The following is a 23,007-nucleotide window of genomic DNA, read 5'->3' as shown; positions in this document are numbered from 1 at the left end:
CACTTTCTCTTTCAAACCAACAGAACCTACTAACATTACTGCCTGTTAAAAGAGTACATCCCAGCTTTCCTCGCAGTCAGGGCTGGCCGTGTGATTAAATTCCAGCCAATGAGTGGTGAGCAGACCATACTGTGGGACTTCTGGGAAGTCTTAAGGAGGGGGGTGGGCACTTTTCTTCCCTTCCTCCATTCAGTTACCTGGATTGAGGGTGCAACAGTGGGACACATCCAAGGTTACCCACAGCTGGATGTTTGGATGCCTGGTAACTTCATGGAGTCACCATATAGACCCAGACTGCCTCTTTCTAGACTTCCTTGAAATGGAACAAACACACTGACCTCCTATTCAAATTGCTATTGCTCTGGGTTTTTGGTTATAGTCCGGCAAGCTTTTTCACAGTGGCTACAAAGCTAAATGCCTATTAATAGGGAAATTAACCATGATATATACAACCATGATATATACAAAATATAAACTGGAAACAACTTGAAGCATCATACAGATGATGAAATCTTTTGCAAAGACTGAGTTAAATCCATAAGCATTAACACGTTGAGTGAAAAAAAGCAATTATCATAATACACACACACACACATTTCTCTCAAAACCCCCAATAAAGTATGGTGGTTTACTATTTTTCAATACATGAAAGCAAAGAAGAAAGAAAGCATATTACCTAAACTGTGATAATGTTAGTAACTTTTAGGGAGGGGACAGAAATTGCTGGGCAGCAGTCAAAGAGGGCCTTATCTTTGGCTGCTCTATTCTTTGCTTTTACAAGAGGAATGATTCATGTACTACTTGTATGGTACAAATTAATTAGGTTTCCCACCTACTCACCAGCTGACCTTCTTAAACTGTTTACTTGCCCACTGCTCACCGCCTGCAGGGCTCACATTTGAGAACTGTCAGAGCTGAAGACTCAGACCTGGAGGAGCAGCCTCTCTGGCATACGGAGCTTAGCTTGAGAGCCACCATCGGAGTGCTTTTTGTTGGAAAAGTTCAAGGTTCTTTCAGAATCCCTCTGGCACACAGATTGTATTTCTTACAATACCACTGTGCCTGAAGGAAGGAAATAAAGGAACTAATGTACAAGGACAAAGAAAGGGAGAGGACACAACAGCAAATGAGAAATTACAATAAAAAATTGGAAGCGGTATCTGGCACAGCACAGCTGAGGAAGTTGCACTTAACACCTAAAATAGGCAATACTGCCACAAGAATACTTGGAGGCGTCAGGTGCTGTGGAAAGCAGGAAAGAAGTGCAAGGCAGAGACCCCTCGGTATCCCTGGCCATACATACAACCGGGAAATTGCGCTGCCCTCTATCTAGTCACTTATTCTATAGAAAAATTGACTAAGTTAGCTTCAGGCAAGGAGGCCTCAAACAGAGTGGCAAGAAGTGGGAGGAACTGAGGGGAATTTGATTAAAATCACCCTCTTATCAGCTATTTATTCATGGGTCCCAGGCTAGAGCCTTCTGATTATTCCTCATTTTTGAATGAGACCAGTTCTGAGTCTGCTAGTTACTTGAAATAGTGTGGCGGCAGGGTGGAGTGACCCAGGTAGTTGGCAGTTTTATTTTGGACTTTTTTGTCTCAAAACTATTCTTACCAGGTTGACAAGTCTACCCCTGGGCTGGATCTTCCTTCTGAGTAAGATTAGAAGCCACAGAGAGCTTTAAACAGAAGGATCTCGCTCCCTGTTGACAGGACTTTAGGAAGACCTGTTGGGGACTGTATCTAAGGAAAAGAGAAACACTCTAGGTACTTCAAGCAGAAAGAATTTAATACGGGAGATTGGTTCTAAAAGTCCTGGAAAGGTGGGAGGAGTACAAAGGGGAGGATAAAGTTACTTAGAAATTAGTAGCTGCAGGAACCACCCCAGGCAGTAGGAAAAAAAGGGAAAAGGATGTTACTAAGCTGGTGACTGTGATTCCTGGAGCATCTGCTACTGTTACTGCTGCTTTAGGAACCACAGCCATGTCCATCATGCACGAAATCCTCGTAATAAAATTGTTGTCCTCTAGGCAAAGGGGTCTTTGTGGATATTACCTCTCTATCCAATGAGCATTTGGTGAGCACCTGCCATGAACTATGTCCAGAGAAGATATTTGGTTACTTCCATACAAACACTTAAAGTATCAGGGAGAGAAGGTGGACCCCGAGCAAGGAGGGGTCTTAGATGATCCCTGAGAACAGAGATTGATTTTGTTTTATTATCAATACAATTTTGAAGTAGGTTGAAAGGTGCATATCTCATTGAAATGTACATATCTCTATCAATCAAAGTAGCTTACATCAAAAAAGAATTTATTGATGGATGTTTTGAAAAGTTTGTGGCATAATGATGGATTGTTTATTGAGGGCTTATTGTTAGCCAGGCCCTGTTCTAAGTGCCCTGCATTAAAAATCTTGTTTGATCTAAGTAGCAAAGCCAGGATTTAAACCCTGGCAGTCTGCTTTCAGATACTCCATTCCTAACCACGACGCTTAATTGTCTCTTGAAGAGACCACTTCAGGCAAAGCACTTCAGGGATTCAAACATTATTACAGGGACTCAGTCTTTACTCTCACTCCGCTTATTTCTGCACTGCACTGAATCGATTCACATGTATGTTAGGTTCTCTCCAATCATGGAAGCTGCAGACTTTCACCACCCCTCTATCTAGCATTTCCAGAAGAGTTATTTTCTCTTTCTGAAAGTACTAGACCTACAGAGGTCTGCATTTAATGATATAAAGTAGATTCCATGATACTGTTAAGTAAAAATCATTTTACAGTACAGTGAATATGGGCTGACCCATAAACAAGCAAGCAAATACATTTATAATCAGAAGGATTATAAAAAAATTAGTGATAGCTATTTCTGAGTGTTATGATCTGGGAGACTTTTTTCCTTTTTCTTTGTGTATTTCAATTTGTTTCTATGTTGAGGATATATTACCTGTATAATAAAAATGTTGAAGGGAACAAAAACACAAGTCAACATATTTATCTCCCTATATTGTTCTCAGTAGCCAGGTACTCTCCCATTCCTATACCGTTAAGATCTGTATCTCAGGACATGATAAATTGGGAGCCACCACAAGCAGTGACATTCTTATTTGCTTCTATTTGGTTAAAGACAAGGAGGTGAGAGGGAGCGTCACTAGGTCAGCTTTGCCATATCCTTGTAGAAGTGAACAGGCTTTATCTTCCCTGACATTACAACCAATGCTCTTTGGATAAATTTTGAAATGAAGTATTAGTTCTCTCTTGGAAACCTGATGCGGCGATGTTAAGTGGCTCATCAAGGAGAAAGGAGATAAAGAATCCAAGGGAATCCCAACAGGAATATGCAGCCCATGTTCTGAGTACCTGGCTGATTTGAAACTAGCGGGTTAGTCCCTGTCTCCAAGGAGTTTACAGTTTCATTAGTAAGACCAGATGGTAAGCCAGGGTGAGTAGAAGACAGTGTGGTTTATATAATGCAGAGTGGGAGATGGAGGCACTAAGCAGGAGTGACCCAAGAGAAGGTCATGAGTAAAGCTGATTGCCAGTTCCCCCGACTTGCGACTTGCCCCTTCTCTGGCCTGCAGCACCTGTGAGAACATGGAAAATTCAACCTACTTGAGGCTCTTTCCCTGTTTATAAAATAGGGGCAGTAATAATCCCTGTCTTCCTGGTTTATTGAGAGGTTTAAATTAGGTAATGCATCTAAATGCTTAGCCCAGTGCCTGGTTCTGGGTGAATCTCAATACAGGCAGCCTGGTGTTATTATGATTATTATTGCCCAAAGCAGAAGTAAACCAACATGGAAATGACAAAAAGGTTGGAATCTTGCAAAGTATTTAAAATCAACCCTTCTATTGGCAATATCTAGTCCCTTGAACTTTGGCCCTCTGGTTTTATCCAGAGTATGGAGCATGTGTAAAATCTTCTCTCGTTCTCACTCTCAACCTCTTTCCTAAGTGTAGAATATTCATTTACACCCTCTAGGCTCAGATGTGAACTTTTCACCTCACACAACCTGCATACCACACAACTCCATCTCCCAATCCTTAGCCTCAGAGTATCTACCTTCTTTGGAATATTTTCTCACATTTTACAAAACTCAGCTCTAGGGAGAAAATTGGACACTTACACTGAAATAAAACTGAATAATATGGCTTGATTGGGCCCAAAGACTTAAAGGAAAGAAAATTTCCTTGGTTTATAATTTTAAATTGAAGGTCTGAAATGCAGGGCATAAGAGTGGGAAGGAAGATTCAAGATGATATTGAGTCAAAAGAGAAAACCAAGACTCAGAAAGAAAGGGAAGAAAGAGAAATGTGTTCTGGGATGCTCTTCTGTTTCAGAGCCCAGTTCCCTGGTCTTAACTCTGTGAGTTGCCTCAAAGCTATTCTGTAATGTGTGAGCTCTGGCAAATTCCACTTTTTGCTGATATTAGCCAAAGTCAGTTTCTGTTGCTTGCAACTCAGTAACCACTTACTGATTCATAAGCAAAGGGGATAAAGACAGTAAAGAGGGAGATAAAAATAAGTAAGATACAAGAAGGAGTAGAGAAGATGGAGAGAGTAGTTGGATCCTGTCTCAGATTTTGGAGCATTCTAGTCTAAGTCTGTGCATAGCCTTGAAAATGAGCCCCCACCCCACCTCCACCATTTTTTATTAAATTGGTCCCTGTTCCTTGTAACTGAGGTGGCGATTGTTTTTTCTATGAGTCACAACTCTTCCAGTTGTAAGTATTAACAGAAAGATAATCAGTTGGAGCAAAAAAATCTAGGGACTGTGTTTCTGGCATGGCTAGATTCAGAGGCTTAAAGGACACCATCAGGCATCTGATTCTCCATCTCTGAGTCCTTTCCTCTGTGTTTGCTTCATTCTCCAGAGTTTCCCCTCTTGAATGCAGAGATGACCATTGTAAGCTTCAGGCTGATTGTGTACTAGTTCATCATCTCAGGAGAAAGAAAGTTGCTCTTTTCCAACAGTTTGAGTGAAGGTTCTGTGTTTGATGCTCACTGGAAAGATCTGAGTTGCTTTGAATCACTGAAGTATGATTAGAAAATTATGATTGTCTGGGGTTGGCCATACACCTGCCTTTGAACAGCCACACAAGCTGCATAGGAAAAGAAAGAGGGAAAATTCTCCAAGGCTGGTAGAGGTTACTAGTTGCTTCCATTAATTTTTTCTGTTCTTTCTTGGCACCAAAACACCCAAATGTAAGCCAGGCATAGAGCAAGGCAAAGTCAAGACGACATTTCAAAGGATCTCTTGAAGCTAGAAAGCCATGTGATAATGTTCTGACCAATTGGATGTAAGTGGAAGTGATGCAGGCAACTTTCAGGAAATGTCCTCAGAGGGGTATGGCATGTTCTTCTCTGTCCTTTCTTCCTCTCTGATAGCCAGAATGTGGGCATGATGGCTGGAGATGAATAAGTTATCTTGTACTACATGGTAAGGAAACACATGGTAGAGCCTGAATCCCTAACAATGTCCCTAACACACACCAGCCCTGAATCACCTTCATCTTCTTTTATGTGATAGGAAAATTAACATGCGTCTTGTTTAAGTGAGTGTTATTTAACAAACCACACAGCCCAATATAATCCTACCTGGTCCCCTCAAAGGAGAATCACTTCTGAAAAGATGGGGTGGGGAGTGGCACAAAGATGAGCAGGCATGTCCACTGTCTCACTCCTGAAAAATTCTATCCAAATCATGGTCATTACTCTGGTTGGAAATTTGAAGAGACAAATCTTCTTGGCTCCAATGTACCAGGAACTTCAGATATGAATTCAAAGATAAAAATAATTTTTAAATTGAGCCAAGTACAGAATTCTGAGAAATAACTATATTCAATTTTTCCTAAGAAAAAAAGTGCTTGTCAGAGTGGATCAATCCACATTTAATCTTGTAATTTTAACAGTGAAGTGCAGAAATAGCAGGTTCAGAATGTGAAAAACTGTTGAAAGTTATGTATTAGAACTTTCAACATATTTGTTTTGACATTATTATTAACAATTTGAGGAATTAACAATTTGAGGTTGTAATCAAACATGGAGATGACACAATGCCAATAGTGGTTCATGCTTTGAATAATGGAATCACAAATGCCACAACATTAGAACCCCAGGTGTTTGAAGTTAATCATAACTTCCCATTTTACAGCTGAGAAACCCGAGGCTCATGGAGGTCAATCCACTTGCCCGAGGTACACCTGGAATCAAGAGTAAAGCTGTTGGATTTAGTCTTTCTACTTCTTCTTTTTGAATAAATGAGAGATACATCATGATTCATGACTCAAGAAGACATTTTAAAAAAACTGGAGCAGTGAGCTGATGAGACAAGAGAAAATTTAATCAGGTCAAATGTGTAAGGAACTACATGTCCGGTTCCAAAAAGCCCACTGTACAAGCACAGTGTGGGGTAGATATGCCTCAATCAGCAGCACTTGTAAGAAACACTTAGAGATGTTACTTGGCTACAAGCTTGAGATACCAGCAGTGTGATGTAGCTGCAAGAAAAAGATAATGGAGTTGAAGGTGGCATCACTCGAAATAGAATTCACAGATGGGAAGTGAGAGTCCTGTTGAACTTTTCAACATAGACCTAGAACTCCTCATTCAGTCGCAAATCACATTTTAGAAGTGATAGCGACAGATTGGTTCACATCTGGGAGAGGAGCCCAGGATGAAATTCTGTGAAAATGGTGGAAGGAAGTTAGGGAACTCCAAACCACTGTCATTAAGAGCTCGAATCCTGGAGTTGGACCACCTGGGTTTAATCTGTCAGTTATTGAGTCCATTAAGCCTTAATTTTAATATCTGTAAATTAGGAATTTTAACAAGTACCTATCTCCAAAGAAAATGGAGGCAGTGCGTGCAAAGTGATATGCACATTACTGGCACAAAACAAGCTCTCAGTCAATGTTAGCCACTATTAGAATTAAGGAAGTGAGACATTGTGGGGATAATCGTAAAATCTCATAGGTTGTGGTGAATATTAAGTGAGCCAACAGGCAGAAGGCTTGAAACAAAGTTGGTAGTTATTATTATCTATGCAGAGGGATTGGCCTAAAGTTTCTAGGGATGGGTCTGGTGTGGGGACAAAATATTCCCTGGCTTGGGCTAAGGCCCACGGAGTCTGATCAGGTGATTCCCTGAAGAGCCTGAATAAGTCTGAATGAGGACGTTCAGTTTGTGGGGGTGGGGATGGTCACTCTGTGGTCATTCTGTGGGGGCATTCACTTGACACAAGGGCACGGTGATTTGGCATTATTGTGGGGCGAGTACTTAGCTGTGTTCTTGGCCACATCCATTTAGACTTGTTCTGATGCACGGTTCCGATCCACTGGTGTGGTCACTCAGAGCAGCACTGGGGTTGGTCACTCGTGTTCTAGGCACGGTCACTAAGAATTGTCCTGTGGGCAGTCACTTAGGAATCATTCGAAGTGGAATTCGAATAATTTGTCGATAAGTGCATAAGTCTTTCCCGCCCTGTTTCCTCCTAGTGCCAACCCTGTGGAGGCCCACAGGGACCGGGTCCGGAGGGACGCGGCGGGAACCCGAAGAGCTCCCCGGGGAGCTGTCCGCCGCTAGAGGGCGGCAGCACAGAGAGGAGCTCGCCCGGCTCGGAGTTCGCTCTTGTGGGGCTCGCTCTCCCACCAGGCCCAGGGAGAGGTGGAGACAGTGGGGTGGGGGCGCCTGCTTCGTGGGTGCCAGACAGAGTGAGCCGCCCGGGTGTGAGTCAGCGCGCGGAGGGCTAACAGCTCCACGAATAGTCACGGAATCTCACTCACGCTCGGCTCCTCCGCCCATCCGCGTCTAGAGCGTGTGTCCCCGTCCCGCGCGCGCGTGTGCGCACAGGGCACGATGTCCGATTCCAGGCCACGTGTGTCTGGTGAGATGGGGGTCGGAGAAGAGGGGAGTGGCCCTGTCGGTGCTTCTCTTCCCGGGTCAGGAGATTTCTTCCTCCCCCACCTCATGTGGGATGGGTCTGTGCCCTGCTCAGGGTACGTGTGTACCTGTATGGCGTGCATGTGCGGGTCAATGTGGTGGGACCGTGTATCAGGGTAGAGTGCTTGTGTCTCCGCCCAGGTCTGGGTCTGGGTCTGGATGTTGGCGAGGTCTGCCCCCGGGTTCCCATCCCTGGGGATCGGAGGCCAGCGTGGTAGGGGGTGTTACAGCCTCCTGGAAGAGTAAATGCCTCGACACCCTGCCCTCTCCACCCCAGCTGGCCAGGTCTTCTTAGGGAGGCGCCTGCAGGGTAGGGCCTGGGGTGCTGTGTCCCTGGGAGCAGTAAGAGAATGGGGGCGCAAGGGGCGGGCCAGGTCCCAGGGCGGGGCACGGGCTCGGGGGATCCGCGCGGCTGACGTAAGGCGACTCCTTAAATAGCGCCGGCAGCGCGCCCGGCTCGGCATTTCGCTAAGAGCCGGAACGGGGCCGGCGCCAGCGCCACCGTCCGGCCTGCCCGGCAGCCCGCACGCCGCGCCGCGCTCGGAGGATAGGGAATGGGGCTTCGGGCGCTGGGCGCGCTCCGAACCCGGCGCACCTAGGAACCGAGGAGCGCCAGGAGCCGCCCCGCTGCCCGGAGCCCCGTCGCCCCGTCGCCCCGTCGCCCCGTCGCCCAGGACCAGGAGATGCTGGAAGCGCGGCCGCCTGTTCCCCGAGGAGCCGCCGCCCCCGGGATCCCCGGGCATGGTGCGCGCCCCGGCCAGCAGCGCCTGGAGAAGACGGCGCCCCCTACGCCTGACCCGCGCGGCCGGGGCAGCACCGCGGAAGCTCTCTAGGCGGCCGCAGGGCCCCAGCAGCACCGCCGCCGGCGCTCCCTCGGAAACCATGACCCCCGGCGCGGGTCCATGGAGCCATGGCCTATAGGGTCCTGGGCCGCGCGGGGCCACCTCAGCCGCGGAGGGCGCGCAGGCTGCTCTTCGCCTTCACGCTCTCGCTCTCCTGCACTTACCTGTGTTACAGCCTCCTGTGCTGCTGCGACGACCTGGGCCAGAGCCGCCTCCTGGGCGCCCCCCGCTGCCTCCGCGGCCCCAGCGCGGGCGGCCCGAAACTTCTCCAGAAGTCCCGCCCTTGTGATCCTCCGGGGCCCACGCCCAGCCCGCCAGCTGCCGCCGTGCCCGCCCCTCGCCTCTCCGGTTCCAACCACTCGGGCTCCGCGAAGCTGGGGACCAAGCGGCTGCCCCAAGCGCTCATTGTGGGCGTGAAGAAGGGGGGCACCCGGGCCGTGCTGGAGTTTATCCGCGTGCACCCGGACGTACGGGCCTTGGGCACCGAGCCCCACTTCTTCGACCGGAACTACGGCCGCGGGCTGGACTGGTACAGGTAAGGAGGTGGAGGCCCCTGTGGACGCCAGGTCCCATTCGGCTCCATCCTTGGAGCCATTGCCTGCGTCTTCTCTTCCCCAGATCGTCGTGTGGGTTCAGGCAGACTCGTGGGGGGACTTTGGCGGAAGGATGTATCTAGAACTTCCCAGTGATTGAGTGGACCAGCACACGATTTCTTAAACTGCAAAGGACAGTTGTCTCTGGAGTCACCGGAAGGGAAGGGAGGTCTCTAGCCAAACCTCAGAACGAGTTGGGGGGCTGGCTTCAGGTCTCGCCTTTGTGCTGGAGTAGGGAGCCCAGGGAAGGAGAAAGGCCAGGAGACCGTCTGCCTGAACACAGCCCTCTCCTGACCTTGGGCAGATCTTGCCTGGCATCCAAAGGCCCCTGAGAGGGGAGCGGGCCCGTTGCCGGCAGGTCTCTGCACTGGGCTAGGTCCCCGTGGGCCCAAAGAGAGGGCTTCCCCTGAGGGGTCGGGATGAGTGAGGAACGACCCTTCTGCTGTCTCGCTCCTGGCTCCAGGTATTTGCTGCTGCGGACCCCTCCCTGCCCCCAGTCACCCTGACCCTGAGTTGCTGGTCTTACAGCAGTGGAAAGCAACCCTGGCTCTGTCACTCGGTTTGAGCAATGCCTAAAACTCTTTGAGTCTTGATTTTTCTCATCCATCACAATGGGTAGAACAGTTCCTGCACTCTCTGCCTCCCAAAGCCTTTCTAAAGTATCTTAAAAGTGTAAAAAAGACATCTCCCCATGAGTGATGTTTCTAAACCAGCTCCAGTGAGGAATTAGGGACACTGGTGGGCACCTCTGATGAAGGCTGGCCAGGGTCCTGGGCAGTCAGTCCTATGGACACTGTGGGGGAGGTTGGGGGGAGGGGGCGTGTGTGTGAGAGTCACCCAGGTTGGTGGTGTGTGGGAATAGCCTGAATCTTCTGGAAGGTGGCCGCCTCCACTGTTCAATGATCCCTGCCTCCCTAGCCCTGTGAGCAGCTGAGGTGTAGGATTGGCCCATGTGTGGGCTGAGTCAAGGCACCCCTGGGGTGGGAGTGTTGGTATGGGTCCCCATAACACAGGGCTCACAGAATTCCCATCATTCACCTGATCCCTTAAAGACTGTCTAGAAATGTCTGCATAGTAATGGAACTAGGGAAAGAGGGGTTACATGATAGCTGACATAGTTAGTAGCTGATGCTAATTTTAAAAAAGAGGCTAATTTTAATTAAGAGGACCCCACTAGGCTCATAATTGGAGTCCCTGGACTTGCAAGAGGCAGGGGGCAACAGGGCCAGCTTGTCACCTTTGCCAGATGGTCCTGGCCTGCAGTTGTCATGATTGTGGGGCCAAAGTGTGAGATATGGAGCCCAGCAGGGAATAGCTGGCCTGTTGGTGGCCTCAGCGCCGTGATGTTGGCTTAATGGAATAGGGTGGCACAGAATGGCAGGTCTGGTGCTTTCAAGCTGCTACCCGTCTGGGCATATGAGGTGCATGAGGACAGTGTTGGAGCCAGACCCCAAAGTGATGAGGACGCAAATGCACAGAATGGCAGAGCTCTGTGTGGGTCAGCCATGTCACACCCTAACTTGAGGCAGGGTTTCCTCGATGGAAAATCCGAAGATCTTTGTGAAACCCTTTCCTCTGGTGAAGTGCCTTCTAAGTGCAAAATAGTAAAATCCTAAGCATCTGGCTTTTAGATATGTGCCCTCTAAATACCTATTGTCTTCACCCATTCTCTGCGCCCCCCTCCTCCTCGCTCCACCACCAAACACCATACCTCAGGCTTCCTTCCCGGAGCCCATGCCATTCAGGGATGGCTGCTTTTTATTTTTAACCTTGGCATGTGTGATTCTAAGCCAGCTTAGCTGTGAACCTTAGAGATGGGAGCTGAGCCTTTTTTTTTTTATAGCACATTTGGATTCTGCTAAAATTCTCAGCCGAGTCTTAGTAGGTTTTATTTAACATCAAGCACACTGACAGCTCCACTTCCCTCTACTCCACCCCACTTCCCAGGGTCTGAGTTACCCTCCCTTTGCCCCTTTATATTTCTAAAAGAGCAATTAGCCCAGAGGTCTGGCACTAATAGCCCCATCCCCACCCCTTCCTCAGGAAGGCTAGAGCCTATGGTGTCAGAAAAGGGCTGTGTGGGGTGTGTGTCCTTCAGTCGCAAATCTGCACCCCCAGAATCAAGGGTTTTCATTGTGGAATGCCGTTTCTGCTTAAGGTAATACTGCTCCATTTGCATGCTCTCATAATTTCCAGAACATTTCTCTGTATGTGTTTTAGCCTTTATTATCATTTAAGTAATATGCTTTAGTGGCAGAAATGGTGGGGATTTCTGAGATCCTTTAAAACCCATGTTCTCACTTTATTCCGGAATCCCACAAGTTAGGACAGCAGGTGACATCATGTTCCCCCTGCACCACCCGTGGCCCTTATCATTTTGCAGATGTGAAAACTGCGGCCCCCAAAAAGAGCACATCTGGAATGGGTCACAAAGCAAGTTGATGAAACAGAAGTCACTGGCCTGCAGTGTCCAACAAAGACACATGTGTGTGCAGGGTGCATTTCCTACTACATTTTCTAACCACTGCTTTGCACAGCTTGCCACCAAAAAGTCAGTGTCCCTGGGAGACATAGCGAAAGAGCCCTTGCACACACTTCTGGGCTGTATTTTCCAAAGGTGAAATGGCAGAAAGGCAGAGTTGCAGGCAGTGGACCTCATGATGGTCTGCCCATGGCTAAGTCCCTGTGTCCAGAGGCCCCAATTCAGATAGACAATTGAAAAACCAAAAACTTTACCCTCAACCCAAAGGAGAGACTTCTTTCTGTAATCAACTGGCAGGTAACAAATGGTTCCCAAAGGTTGACTGATACAGTCAGACAGACACCATCCGCGACAGAGAGGGTGAAGCAGAGTCTGCACTTTCCGTGTCCCCAGCCTGAGCCTCCTCTTGGGACCCAGCCTCTCCAATGGGATCCCTCCTTTTAGATAATTTTCTAGTTTCCATCACTGAAGCTTACCTCACCTATGCATCTGGCCTGGTTCCCCCTCTCAAATTCCTCCCCAGGGCTGCTACTGGGCCTGCAGAGTGGGGTCAGCTCTCTGCTTGGACAACTAGGCAGAGTGACACCAGGCTGGTAAGTGGACCAGGATAGGGTTTGCTCTCAGAAAGCCAGAGATTGTCTCCTAGATGCTGTGGGATTGGGAGCAGCAAAGTGACCTTCCTGAGGCTCAGCTTCCTCATGGAATGGAGCATAGCAACTGTCTCAGAAGGTTGTTTTGAAGAATGAACGAAACACTGTATATAAACGTGCCCTGGAAAATTCTATGATATCTAAAGAGAAGTAAATCACACTAGTAGTATTGCTACTACTATTTCACCACCAATACTTCTTATCACCATCAGTACTATTAGTATTAAAACTCTTGGTTCTGCCCCTGCTGCTGTTACCAGATGGGGCTAAGGAATTAATTGCTGGAAAAGTAATTACTCGATAGTCTAGGAAGGGTCTTGGTCTTAAGTTCTACTCTCAGCTGTGTGCCAATTTCTATTTTCAATTTTCCTCCCTCCTTTCCTCCTTTTCTTCTGCGCTGATAAAAAGTCCCTTCACATTTCTGGGTGTCAGTTTGCTCAGCTTTAAAATGGGATTGATGTCTGCCTGCTTTACAATCTTGTGAAAATCAAGTAACACAGTGATGTGAAAATGCTTCTCCCAATAAGAGTATATTTGGGATGCTACCATTTACCAAGGGTTGGGTGTGAGAGAGAATATTCAGGGTGTTTGTCTTTGAAAGGAGATACAAACTGTGCATGATCTAGTAGTTTTAAGAGTCTTGGGGGAAGTTTTATCTAAAGTGTTCCCAATTTTGCCATTTTTCAGGGATGGCAGGGGATGGGAGTGTGAAGAGGAAGGGAGTCTTCTCTAAATGCATTGAAATGCCAACAGGAGCACCTTAATATGTGATAATTGACTCTATGCTCTTGTGTCAACATTTTGATAGATGAGTCTGTTCTGTAAATTTTAGACTTCACTTCACAACTTACTTGTTCAGCCTCAGTGGTGTTCTAGGGATGATGTACAGCAAAGACGACAGGGCATTTGCCCCAGAGGCAGCAGTCTACATAAGAAAGAATAAACAGCACAGGTCTGTCATCTAATCCAGCTCATTTCAATCAAGAAATCAAATTGTAATAGCAAAGCCAATCTCAAGAAAGGCAAACTTTAGGAAGAAATAAAACCAGAGTCATTAATGCAGAAGGCTGACCACCTTTAACAAATTGATCAACACATGACCCAGACTGATCCATGCTTGTCGAGCATGCATAGATGCACACACATGCACTCGCACGCACAATTGCAGTGTGCAGACACAAGTCTTCATAAGGAGTTCACCGGTCTTGGTCCAGGAGGGTCACACATGCTGATTAAATGAAACCATTGAGTCCATAAATCCCCTGTGTGTCTGTGGATGTCTGTCAGCCTTGCAGCATGTGGGAGATATGAAAGTTAGTTCCAGCACATGGACAGTTCTTGTCAGGCACCAAGAAACATTCAGAATGGTCAAGCAGAACTGTCACTGCTGGAGAAGGCTTTTTGGAGAGATGGCTTCACTACCCCCTGGAGCTGAGAGGGACCACAGGAGAGCTGGCAGTGACGAGCAGGCTGTCCCCCAGGGGCTTTGTTTGGCAGGTGGCTATTTAGGGGTGAAAGACCCTAACAGCCCCCGTGTTTTTGACCTGGCACATGCTGTTAAGGCTGTTTTGGATGTTAAGATGTGGAAATAGATTTATCATAGATTCTAAGAAACACTTTTTTTTTTCACATTTAGACAGCTCTGAAATTAGGATATATTCTGAAAATTGATGGGGTCTTAGATTCAGTGAGATCCGATGCTTCTGTATCAAATGGAAACTCTCTCCCAGAGGTGCCCTTGGCCTGGAAACCCACTGGACCTGCTGAAGAGCTGGTGACTAGGTGGTGAATGCCTGGGACAGCAGGGACTGCCTTCAACCCACCCATCCAAGACCCTGCTTGTCTCTGCAACCAGCAGGGGTCTCTTCTGATTGGTTAAGGAGTTGTACTCATTTTAGGTTTCCGATTGTTACCCATGCTGTCTCCCTGAAGGTGTGTCCTGAGGGAAAGTCAGGTTGCTATCCATTAGGAGAAAACAAGATGCTATGATGGGGGTGTTCTTCATGGGCTGCTGTATCACCCACATATCTGGGAGCACATTGGAGTTCCTAACAGGATCAGGGCAGTGTCAGTGCCAGTAGGTGCTGTGCCCCATGTGCTCACCAATGTTCCATGCATCTGGCACCCACGACTGGAATAAGTTTCTTCTCTTTGGATAGACCTCTGTGAACCATTCCTGAGTGATTGAGTGACAGAGTGGATGGGGAGCGGGCAGCCGCATGCAGCTCCCTATTGATCAGGGTCTATAGGAGGACTCAGGGGAGGCCATCTCCTGCAGGAGGAGCAGGTAGGTAAGCAGGTGGGCCGCGAGTCAGGGTGGAGAGGTCCTAAAGGTCACAGCCAACCCCAACCAGTAGACTCACTCTGTCCTCCAGAGCTAACCCTGGGTGCGTTAATCCATTGCTTTGTCAGACACCTACCATTTGCCAGGCTCGGTGCCAGGCTGCTGTGGGTGGGCTCTGCTGCCACTTTGTTCTCCTTATGGGCTGCACTGTTAGGCTCAAGTGCTTTGCAGCTCATGGGCAGCTTGACGAGGTGGGTAAAAGCCACCAGTGAGTGGAAATAACTTAGCATTTCAGAGGTAATTGCTGTCTGTCAAGTTAACAGCTGGGCTGTTGGTCCATTGCTGCACTCACAGGGGCTCTCTCAGCAGGATAATGGCATAGGGAAAGGGGCAACAAGTTATTACTGGGCATGTTCTTCCAAGAAACCTGGGCCAGAGGCACTGGTTGGGTTGTCTGGGGCTTGAGCATCACATAGATCTGGGCACCAGCCCGTTGGGAGTGTCTTCCCAAGCTTCTGAATCAGAGGCACTCACAGCAGGTCCATTCAATGCCCGTGGCCACCAGTACCCATGAATGCTCCACAAGAAAACTAGGGGTGTCTGCTCCAGGTGGAGGCCTGAGGACCCCTTGCTGCCATCTTTTGAGAGGTAGCATCACTCCCACATTCTCTGGGGACAGCATTTGCCACGCCTCAGACATTCTTGTACCATTTTCATGATATTTGCCAGAAGCTGGCAGAGCCTCTGTAATTTTCTTCATAAAGAACTGAGCTGATTTTTTCCCTTCAATGTCTATATTTTAGAATAGATAATATGCTCACATAATGCAAACTAAAAAAGTGAAACTTATTCTCTCTCTTCCCATCCCTGTCTCCTGCCACAAAATTCCTCTTCCCCAAAGCAATTCCAGGTGTGCATCTTTGTTTATGTATCCTTCCAGAGATGTGTTGGGGCTCTGCAAACCTAACACACATTATGCAAATACAGTTAAAATACATAGTCTTAAAAAAAAAACCGTAAGTGGAAAACCAGCATCATTTGCCATAATTAGAAAGTAATCATAAAAATAAATAGATTGAAAACAAAACAGTGCTATTGAATTTTTACTACCTAAGGTGGCTAGAATGTTTCAAGCCTGCAGCCTACTCTTTGTTTAAAAGCAGTATTAGCAGATACTAGTAAGAACAGTTAAAGAAACATGAATATCAGTGTGAGAGACTTTTCTCCTTGATGCATTCAGAAGAAATAGAAGTCAAATGGAAAAGATGGTGCATTTTCTCACTGTGAGAAATACTCAGTGATATTCATTAAGTAACAAATATTCGGTGATACTTAGTAGGTCCATGTGGTACCTAAAATTACCAAGATGGGGTATACAACTGACATCAGGAGAAACACCATTAGAATTTCAGGAAATCCAGTTTCAGTATTTTGACTTCCAGTATTTACAAGGTAGTCTGGTAAGAAGAACAGGGTTCCCTGAATAAAGCGTATAGTGGGAATTAGAAGGAAAAGACTCAAACCCCAGAAGGTTATCATTGGTTTCCTCAGTGTTCCCACTGGTGGGAAATCAGCACTTTCCCCCATGATTATCAGGTCAACTGAGGTCCTTGCATACCTGTAGGAATCAGTCTTGCAAAAGTCAGACATCAAATTTTTTCCACTAGAGACTCAGCAGTGTCATGGGAAAGGGGCTCAAGCCTTTTTAAAAAATAAAGTTTCGAGGCTCTCATACGACGGGGGTGCCTTTTTAAAGTCTCAGTTTGCAGAGTTCCTTTTCTTCCACTCTGCAATGCATGATGCAAGAATTAAACGTAGTGGTCAGGCAGGGTGTCATTTTTGCTGTCTTGGACCATTTAATCTTACTGGATAAAGAAGAGAAAATGATGTCGTTTCTTTGTGTGTACATTTTTAGCTGCATAAGAAGAGCTGCACTGAGGGAAATTGTCCCTGGGATTTCCCTGGTATTGTCAAGAGAAACAATTTAGGAGTGTCTACAGTAGCAGACCTCCCCACAGTTGCTTTTAGTTGGGTAGATAGTCATCAACACTGATGAAGAGGTGGCTTCCTCCTAACTCGGGGTCGCCCCGGTCTCAGGACTTGCCCCTGGGTGAAGGAGTCCCAGTTCCACCCTGAGGTTCGTGGAGAGGTGAGCCAGCCTTGAAGCAGTGCCTCTTGGACGAGTTAGGGAGAATGACAAGAGAGAACTTACTGGAGGGAGACAAAGCAGCCCAGAGTCAAAGCACACCGGTGAGGTGACCTCAGAATGGAGATAAGGAGACAGAAGCGACTAAGAGAGGCCATCTCTGCAGTGATGAAAAGCCTGGGCTCTTGAATCAGAATGAACAAGTTGGAGTCTCAGTTCTACCACCTGCTGCGTGTGTGTCCACCAATGAGTGGCTTCTCTGTGCCTTGGTTCCATCCACACACTGGGGGAGAGGGGGTCATGTTTCTTACTACGTGGGGTGACTGTGAGGATGGAATGAATGATGACGTGCAGAAGTGCTCATAACATTTCTGACATGACAGGTGTCTGGAACCTGTTACCTGTTATTAGGCATTTATTTGTTTGTTTGTTTGTTTGTTTGTTTAAGTGTATCTTCATTGAGCTAAGTGTTTAGGGGACTAGGACAAAAGTCCTGCCGTTGGGCTTGTCACACTTTGATGGGGGTAGGAGATGTTCGTGGAAAATGTTTAAGCAAGTCAGATGGTGGTAGATACCATAATAAAGGTACGAGCACAGCTATAGTCACATGGAAAGGACACAGAATGCAATTGGGGGATTTTGGAAGGCTCCTGGAAGGAGGTAGTATGTTATTTGGGCCTCAATGGGCAGATAACATTTTCATGGGGGTGGTCCATGGGGATGCTCTTTCTCAGTACATTTGTTTCCCATTTTCACCTCCAGTTACAGTCAAATCTCAAAAGAAAGTTGTTTCCAATCACTTTCGTTCTGTACGCATTTATTGACCACCTACTGTTTGCTAAGCACTGTGCCAAGCCCTGGAAAAATGAAGATGAGGAAGAGGAGTCCTACTTTAAAGAGCTTAAGGGTAAGATTTGCAATAGCAAGACTTGCAGGAAGAGAGAGTGCTCCTGGCACTCGACCAGAGTGGTTCGGAAGCTGGTGAGGGAGCTGATACCTAATTTTTAGGGGATTTGCCTGATCTGTGTTCTGGGTCTGGCTGCTTCTCATCATGCAGGTTCCGGCTCAGATGTCACTTACTCAGAGCTGTGTTTTCAGATGCTGGATACATCCCGAAGGTAGCTTTGCATGATTTGCTGAGGAAAGGTGCAAGAGAGAGGAGTCGAGGAAGATGGTGGTGATGGCGGTGTGGCTACTGATGACATGTATTAAGGGCTTGCTATCCTTCAGGCCCTCGCAAGTGATAGCTGGGGTTTGATCCTTGCATGCTTTCCAGTGCAGCCCCTGGCTTGACTGGCCCAGTGTCCTTGGACTAGCCAAAGAAGGCAGAGCCATGTTCTACTGTAGCTTGGAGGCTGCAGGGTCTCGCCCCTACATAGGTGAGGAATGGCATGGTCCCTCTTTCTAGGGGTCTTTGGGGCCCTTTGTATAAATGCCATGTTCCTAAGTAACCTCTTGAGATCCTTTGAAAATGGAATGAACTGTGCTCCAACCCAGAAAAGTACATGTCACTCAGTGTGTGTGTCACCTGGTTTCTCACTCTTGTTCCAGCTTCATCACCATGCATGGCAAGGGAGCTACCTTGGTGGCTTTGCTAGATTTAGGGGGCTGATGTGTGTGGTTTCCTTCAAACAGAATTGAACACCATAATGCCTTCCTGTAGGAAAATCGGGATCTGACTCTCCCTGACTTCCCCCAATCTGCTGGAGCGTGGGGGAATGTTCTCTGCTTTGGCAGCCTCTTTTCAGTGTGTTTCTGCTTTGATGGTTTTAATGAAGATATGAAATCATCTAACAGCTTTCATTTTGCTCAAGCGACATGGCTTAAAGTGGAGGTAGCATTTCCCAGGATCAATCCCCATTTTCAGAAGTGGTTGGTTAAACTCTGCAGTTTATGGCCACTTCTGGCTGGAGACTGTGTGGGATCTGAATTATTAATTCTGTGAAAAATGAGTTAAGTCATTGCAAAGCTCTGTGGTGGTAAAACCCCTACGTTAAGCCCCCTTTCTCATTTTCTCTAGCACAAACATCTCCATTAACCAGACAGCCTCAGGCAACTTGGCCAAACCTCTGTCAGTCATTTTGCCAGGAGGGAAAGAATTTGACTTTATTCCATTGTTCTTTCTTGCCAAGGATGAAGAGGAGGAAATAGGTATAAATGACTTGAGGAGGTACTTATGTCAAAGCCATTTTTGTGGATACTTGAATTTGGACATCATTCAAATGACATCTATACAAGCAAGGTCATCTCTCAAACAGAAACCTCTGAGGACCTCTACCCTATCCAGGTGGCTGGTGCCCAGGGAGATGTGTTTATGGCACTGTGGGCTAGGGGCAGTGACCCACCTACAGAGAGCTTCTATTTCATGGGGAGCAGTTTGGAGCCACTATAGCATCACCAACTCAACATCCTACAGGGACTCTGTGGCCACAAACATGAATGGATGAAGTTGGCTGTGGGACAATATAGAGAAGGGGTGACTTGTGTCCCATTTAGAGGGGCACACCACTAGTCAATCCCAATAGATTTTTGCCATCCCTGTATTGCCAGATCTGAGATGCTTTTCCTTTTTTTAGAAAAAAAGCTTGAATATGAAATCTTTTACCAAAAAGAGTGAGCTCTCCATTTATAATTGTGCCTAACTGATTCACAGCTTTTATAGAACACTTGTGGACCATCCTGGACATGTTTGTGGGCCGGATGTAGCCTGTAAGCTGTCCTTCCATGACTCTGAGGGGGTGGGCCTCAGCAATAGCCTCTACTGTTTCTAATTCTACCTCTGCCACTTATTAGCTATGGGCTATTTCTCTTATCCTTTCTAAGCTTTGCTTTGTCCTGTATAAGATGAGGATATCAAGCATTCCTATTTCCTAGGTTGTCGTGGTGATTCAGTTTCATCATTACTGTTCCTGGGTTGTGCTTGGAATGGGTGTGACTGTCACTAAGCTGATGATCATGCCCGGAAGACAAGAGGCCCAATTTGGACTAAGGTGAGGAAAGCTGAGGACTTAACATTTGGACCAGTGGGAAAAGAATCCAGAGCCAGGATGACCCAGAGTTGGAGAAACCCATTTGGTTATGGAACTGGTCCCCAGGGAGGAAGCCAGCATCCCCACTGCTCCTTACAGTCATTCGGAATCCCTGTGCCCACAGAGTCCCCGTAGGATATTGAGTCAGCGATGCTATCATCAACAACTGCTTCTCCACAAGATAGAAGCTCTCTGCAGGTGGGTCACAGCCCCAGCCCATATGCCGAACTCAGAACAGCTCAGAGCTCTCCATCCTCCTGCACACTTGTAGGTTTGGATAGAATAGAGATGCTCTGATGTTTTAAAGATGACCTTGCTTGCCCAGAGGGTGGCTGTGTCTCAGGTTCAGTGGTTTGGTGTAGATAGAAGCCCAACCTGGAGAATGATGAGATCTTACCAACAAGGAGAGGCTAAGGAACAAGCAGGGGTGGACCATAAAGATGTAGAGGTCAACCTGGAAGAATTGCTGTTCAGCCTTAATCAGTAGTTGGCACCTGCAAGGTAACAGAGCACTGGGATGGTGGAGCAGAGGAGGCTGGAGGGAGAAGAGTATGATGGAGCAGAGAAGCAGATACCCCTCAGGAAAAGGAATTGTGTCAGAGATGACACAGTTCCCTTTATAGCGAAGCTAAGCTTTGATGTGAAGGGAAGTCCTTTGGGATTGATTACTTGATCAGTATTGAGAGTCTGCAGGCATGAACCATTGTTGGATGAGCTGGCAGATCATCCAGGCTTTGTCTAGCCTCTGGTGTCACCTTCTCCATCCTAGGGTCATTAGCCTTCTATCTACAGTCTGACACATTAGTTCCCAACCTTCAATCTATTTGGTACCAACTTCATGACTTATTTTGGGACATTATCTCCAAAGATTTTAATTTACTTTACATGGTATTAACATCTACTTGTAACTTTTGCTTTAACATAGTTACTTAAACATGAAACTTTATATCACCATCCTAAATGAGAATCATCACTTGCCAGAAATAGAAAGTAGTCATAAAAGCAAATGCAGTAAAAACCAAACAATGTAATGAAAGCCCAGCTCGATACTGTTGCCTGGGCCATGCTTTGCCTGAGGCAGTCCTTTTTTTCTGATAAAGAGAAAGATCAGAAATGGTTACAGAGGTGTTGAAATGGAATGAAATGAAAAAGGAAAGATAATTATTTTCTAATGATGTGATTAGGTGGAATTTAAAGTCGTGTCCATGTGCCACCTAAATTTTTTTTTTAACTAGTGGCACTTATCCTAGACTTTGGGAAATGGTGACTGATCCACCTAGATCCCTCTTGCTTTGATGTCACTGTATCATTTAATCATACTTGTTTGTCATCATCCATCAACAGCTTGGGAGGGACTGGCTGACATTACAAAGTCTGAGTAGTTTAAAAAGCTGTGATTCTAATTTAAATTGCAAATTGATGAGGCATGATGGGAAAAGCAAATACAGACGTGAAAAACTGGAGGAAAAGATCCAGCTATGCAGTATTTTTAGATTTTTTTTCCCCTGGATCAGTTTTATCTAATTTTATCTGGCCTCTGGATGTGGTAAGTTCCAATATCTTCCTTCTAATATATGACCTGTGGGCTAACCTGAAGTTTCTTTGTATTTCCAATTTAAATGACATATGTAAAACCTTTATGTATTGTTCCTTAAAATAACTGTGACTTGGATGAATTTTAAAGGCCTTATGCCGAGTGAAAGGTTATGTACTGTATACACCTGTTCATTTGACACTCTCAAACAGAGAATACTAAAATGATGGGGAACCAATCAGTGAACAAACCAGGGTTCCGGGCAGGGGGAGGAAGTGACCAGAAAGCACAGACAGGGGAATTTTTTGGAGGTGATGGAACCATTCTGTATCCTGAGTATGGCAGTGGTCACATGACTCTATATGTGTATTAAAATTCATACAGCTGAACACCAATACAAATCTCTTTAACTGTATAATACTTTTAAGGATTAAAAAACTTTTAAAAAGTCCATGATTATAGAACTCTGATACAGATGGGCATCCCATTCTCCTAATTCCTAATGATCAAAGAGACCCAGCTCCCAAATTTTTGGAGTTCACGGGTCTTATTCCTGTGAACTTCCATCCTTATAAGTAAGACTCAAAGATGTGGGTGGCATCCTTTAAACCCTCCTCACCCTATATGCCCACATCCCTGAATGATGCTAGGATCTGAAGCAAAAAGGTTGGGGATTTTCCTTGGTGGTCTGGGGCCACGGTGGCCAATGCAGACATCCAGCCAGGCTCTCACCTAAAGGTCTGTGGTCAGGACCGTGGGCAGCAGCAGTGGGAAATGCATCTGATCATCATTGGTGGATAAGAAGGTCTGTCTGAGGTTCTGGGGAGAGTTAGAAGGATGCGGCATTGTGGCATGAGAAAAAATTGGTTATGAACTATGGTTGGAAGGGTCATACAAGGATTTTTCCCCCAAACAAAACAATTTACAATTTAGTGACAACGTGCCTGACCACCAGACAGCCTAAAGACTGGGCCCGAAGCATCCCCTCACTCATTGGATCCTCCACGCTGGCACTGAGCTACCTCAGCAGGGATGACAAGCTCCCAAATGCACCCTGCCCAGCCAGAGCACCCCCAGAGCTGGGGAAGAACTCCCTCCTGGGATTGGAGATGGCCATACTTCACTCTTCCCAGTACTTGATGTAGAGCCTGTGTGCTTCCCAGAGTCCCACATGTCACAGGCTCGACTCCCTAGCCACCGCTAAAGAGGGCCCACCGATGATGTTCTCCCTTCCCGTGGCATCTGAAGTTGGACACAGAGACCATGCATAGACCAGGGAGTAGCCATGAAAACCTGATGGTACTGCTTGTTCTTCATGCCCATAAGGCACTCCTGCCTCCTTTCAGAAATACCGTCTTTACTGAGGCTCCTTTGAATGGGTTTATTTTTCTTATGTGACTAAGATATTACTTGGACAATTTTGCTAAAGCCACGTGGTCTGGAGGCAAAAATGTGTGCTGCCAACCTGTGGGTGGTAACTGAATTCATGGAAGTGGCTGCAGTAACTC

At 46.6% G+C, this 23,007-nt stretch overlaps 1 protein-coding gene and 1 long non-coding RNA gene across 4 annotated transcripts in view; one reads left to right on the top strand and one right to left on the bottom strand.

The window, feature by feature from the left end:
* Positions 1 to 461: 461 nt before the first annotated feature.
* LOC140844084 (uncharacterized) lies at positions 462 to 9,063 on the bottom strand. 3 transcript variants are annotated; one of them, XR_012122262.1, is made up of 4 exons: positions 8,946 to 9,060; positions 8,008 to 8,173; positions 7,783 to 7,880; positions 462 to 7,404 (listed from the first exon to the last, which is right to left on the bottom strand). It is a non-coding gene; the product is annotated as an uncharacterized lncRNA (long non-coding RNA). The 3 variants fall into 3 exon arrangements; XR_012122263.1 differs by having other exon boundaries at positions 8,008 to 8,131; positions 8,946 to 9,055; XR_012122264.1 differs by lacking the exon at positions 8,008 to 8,173 and having other exon boundaries at positions 8,946 to 9,063.
* HS3ST2 (heparan sulfate-glucosamine 3-sulfotransferase 2) overlaps positions 8,394 to 23,007 on the top strand; it is a 106,170-nt gene continuing 91,556 nt past the window's right edge. The window contains exon 1 of the mRNA XM_017657611.3: positions 8,394 to 9,316. Within this exon, the coding sequence (XP_017513100.2) occupies positions 8,850 to 9,316 (467 nt within the window). The 5' untranslated portion in view covers positions 8,394 to 8,849. The remainder of the gene's footprint in view (positions 9,317 to 23,007) is intronic.

This window comes from Manis javanica, chromosome 10 (assembly GCF_040802235.1).
Source record: "Manis javanica isolate MJ-LG chromosome 10, MJ_LKY, whole genome shotgun sequence".
Lineage (NCBI taxonomy): Eukaryota > Metazoa > Chordata > Mammalia > Pholidota > Manidae > Manis > Manis javanica.
The sequence above is the reverse complement of the archived record's forward strand: the minus strand, read 5'-3'. Positions and strand labels throughout refer to the sequence as shown.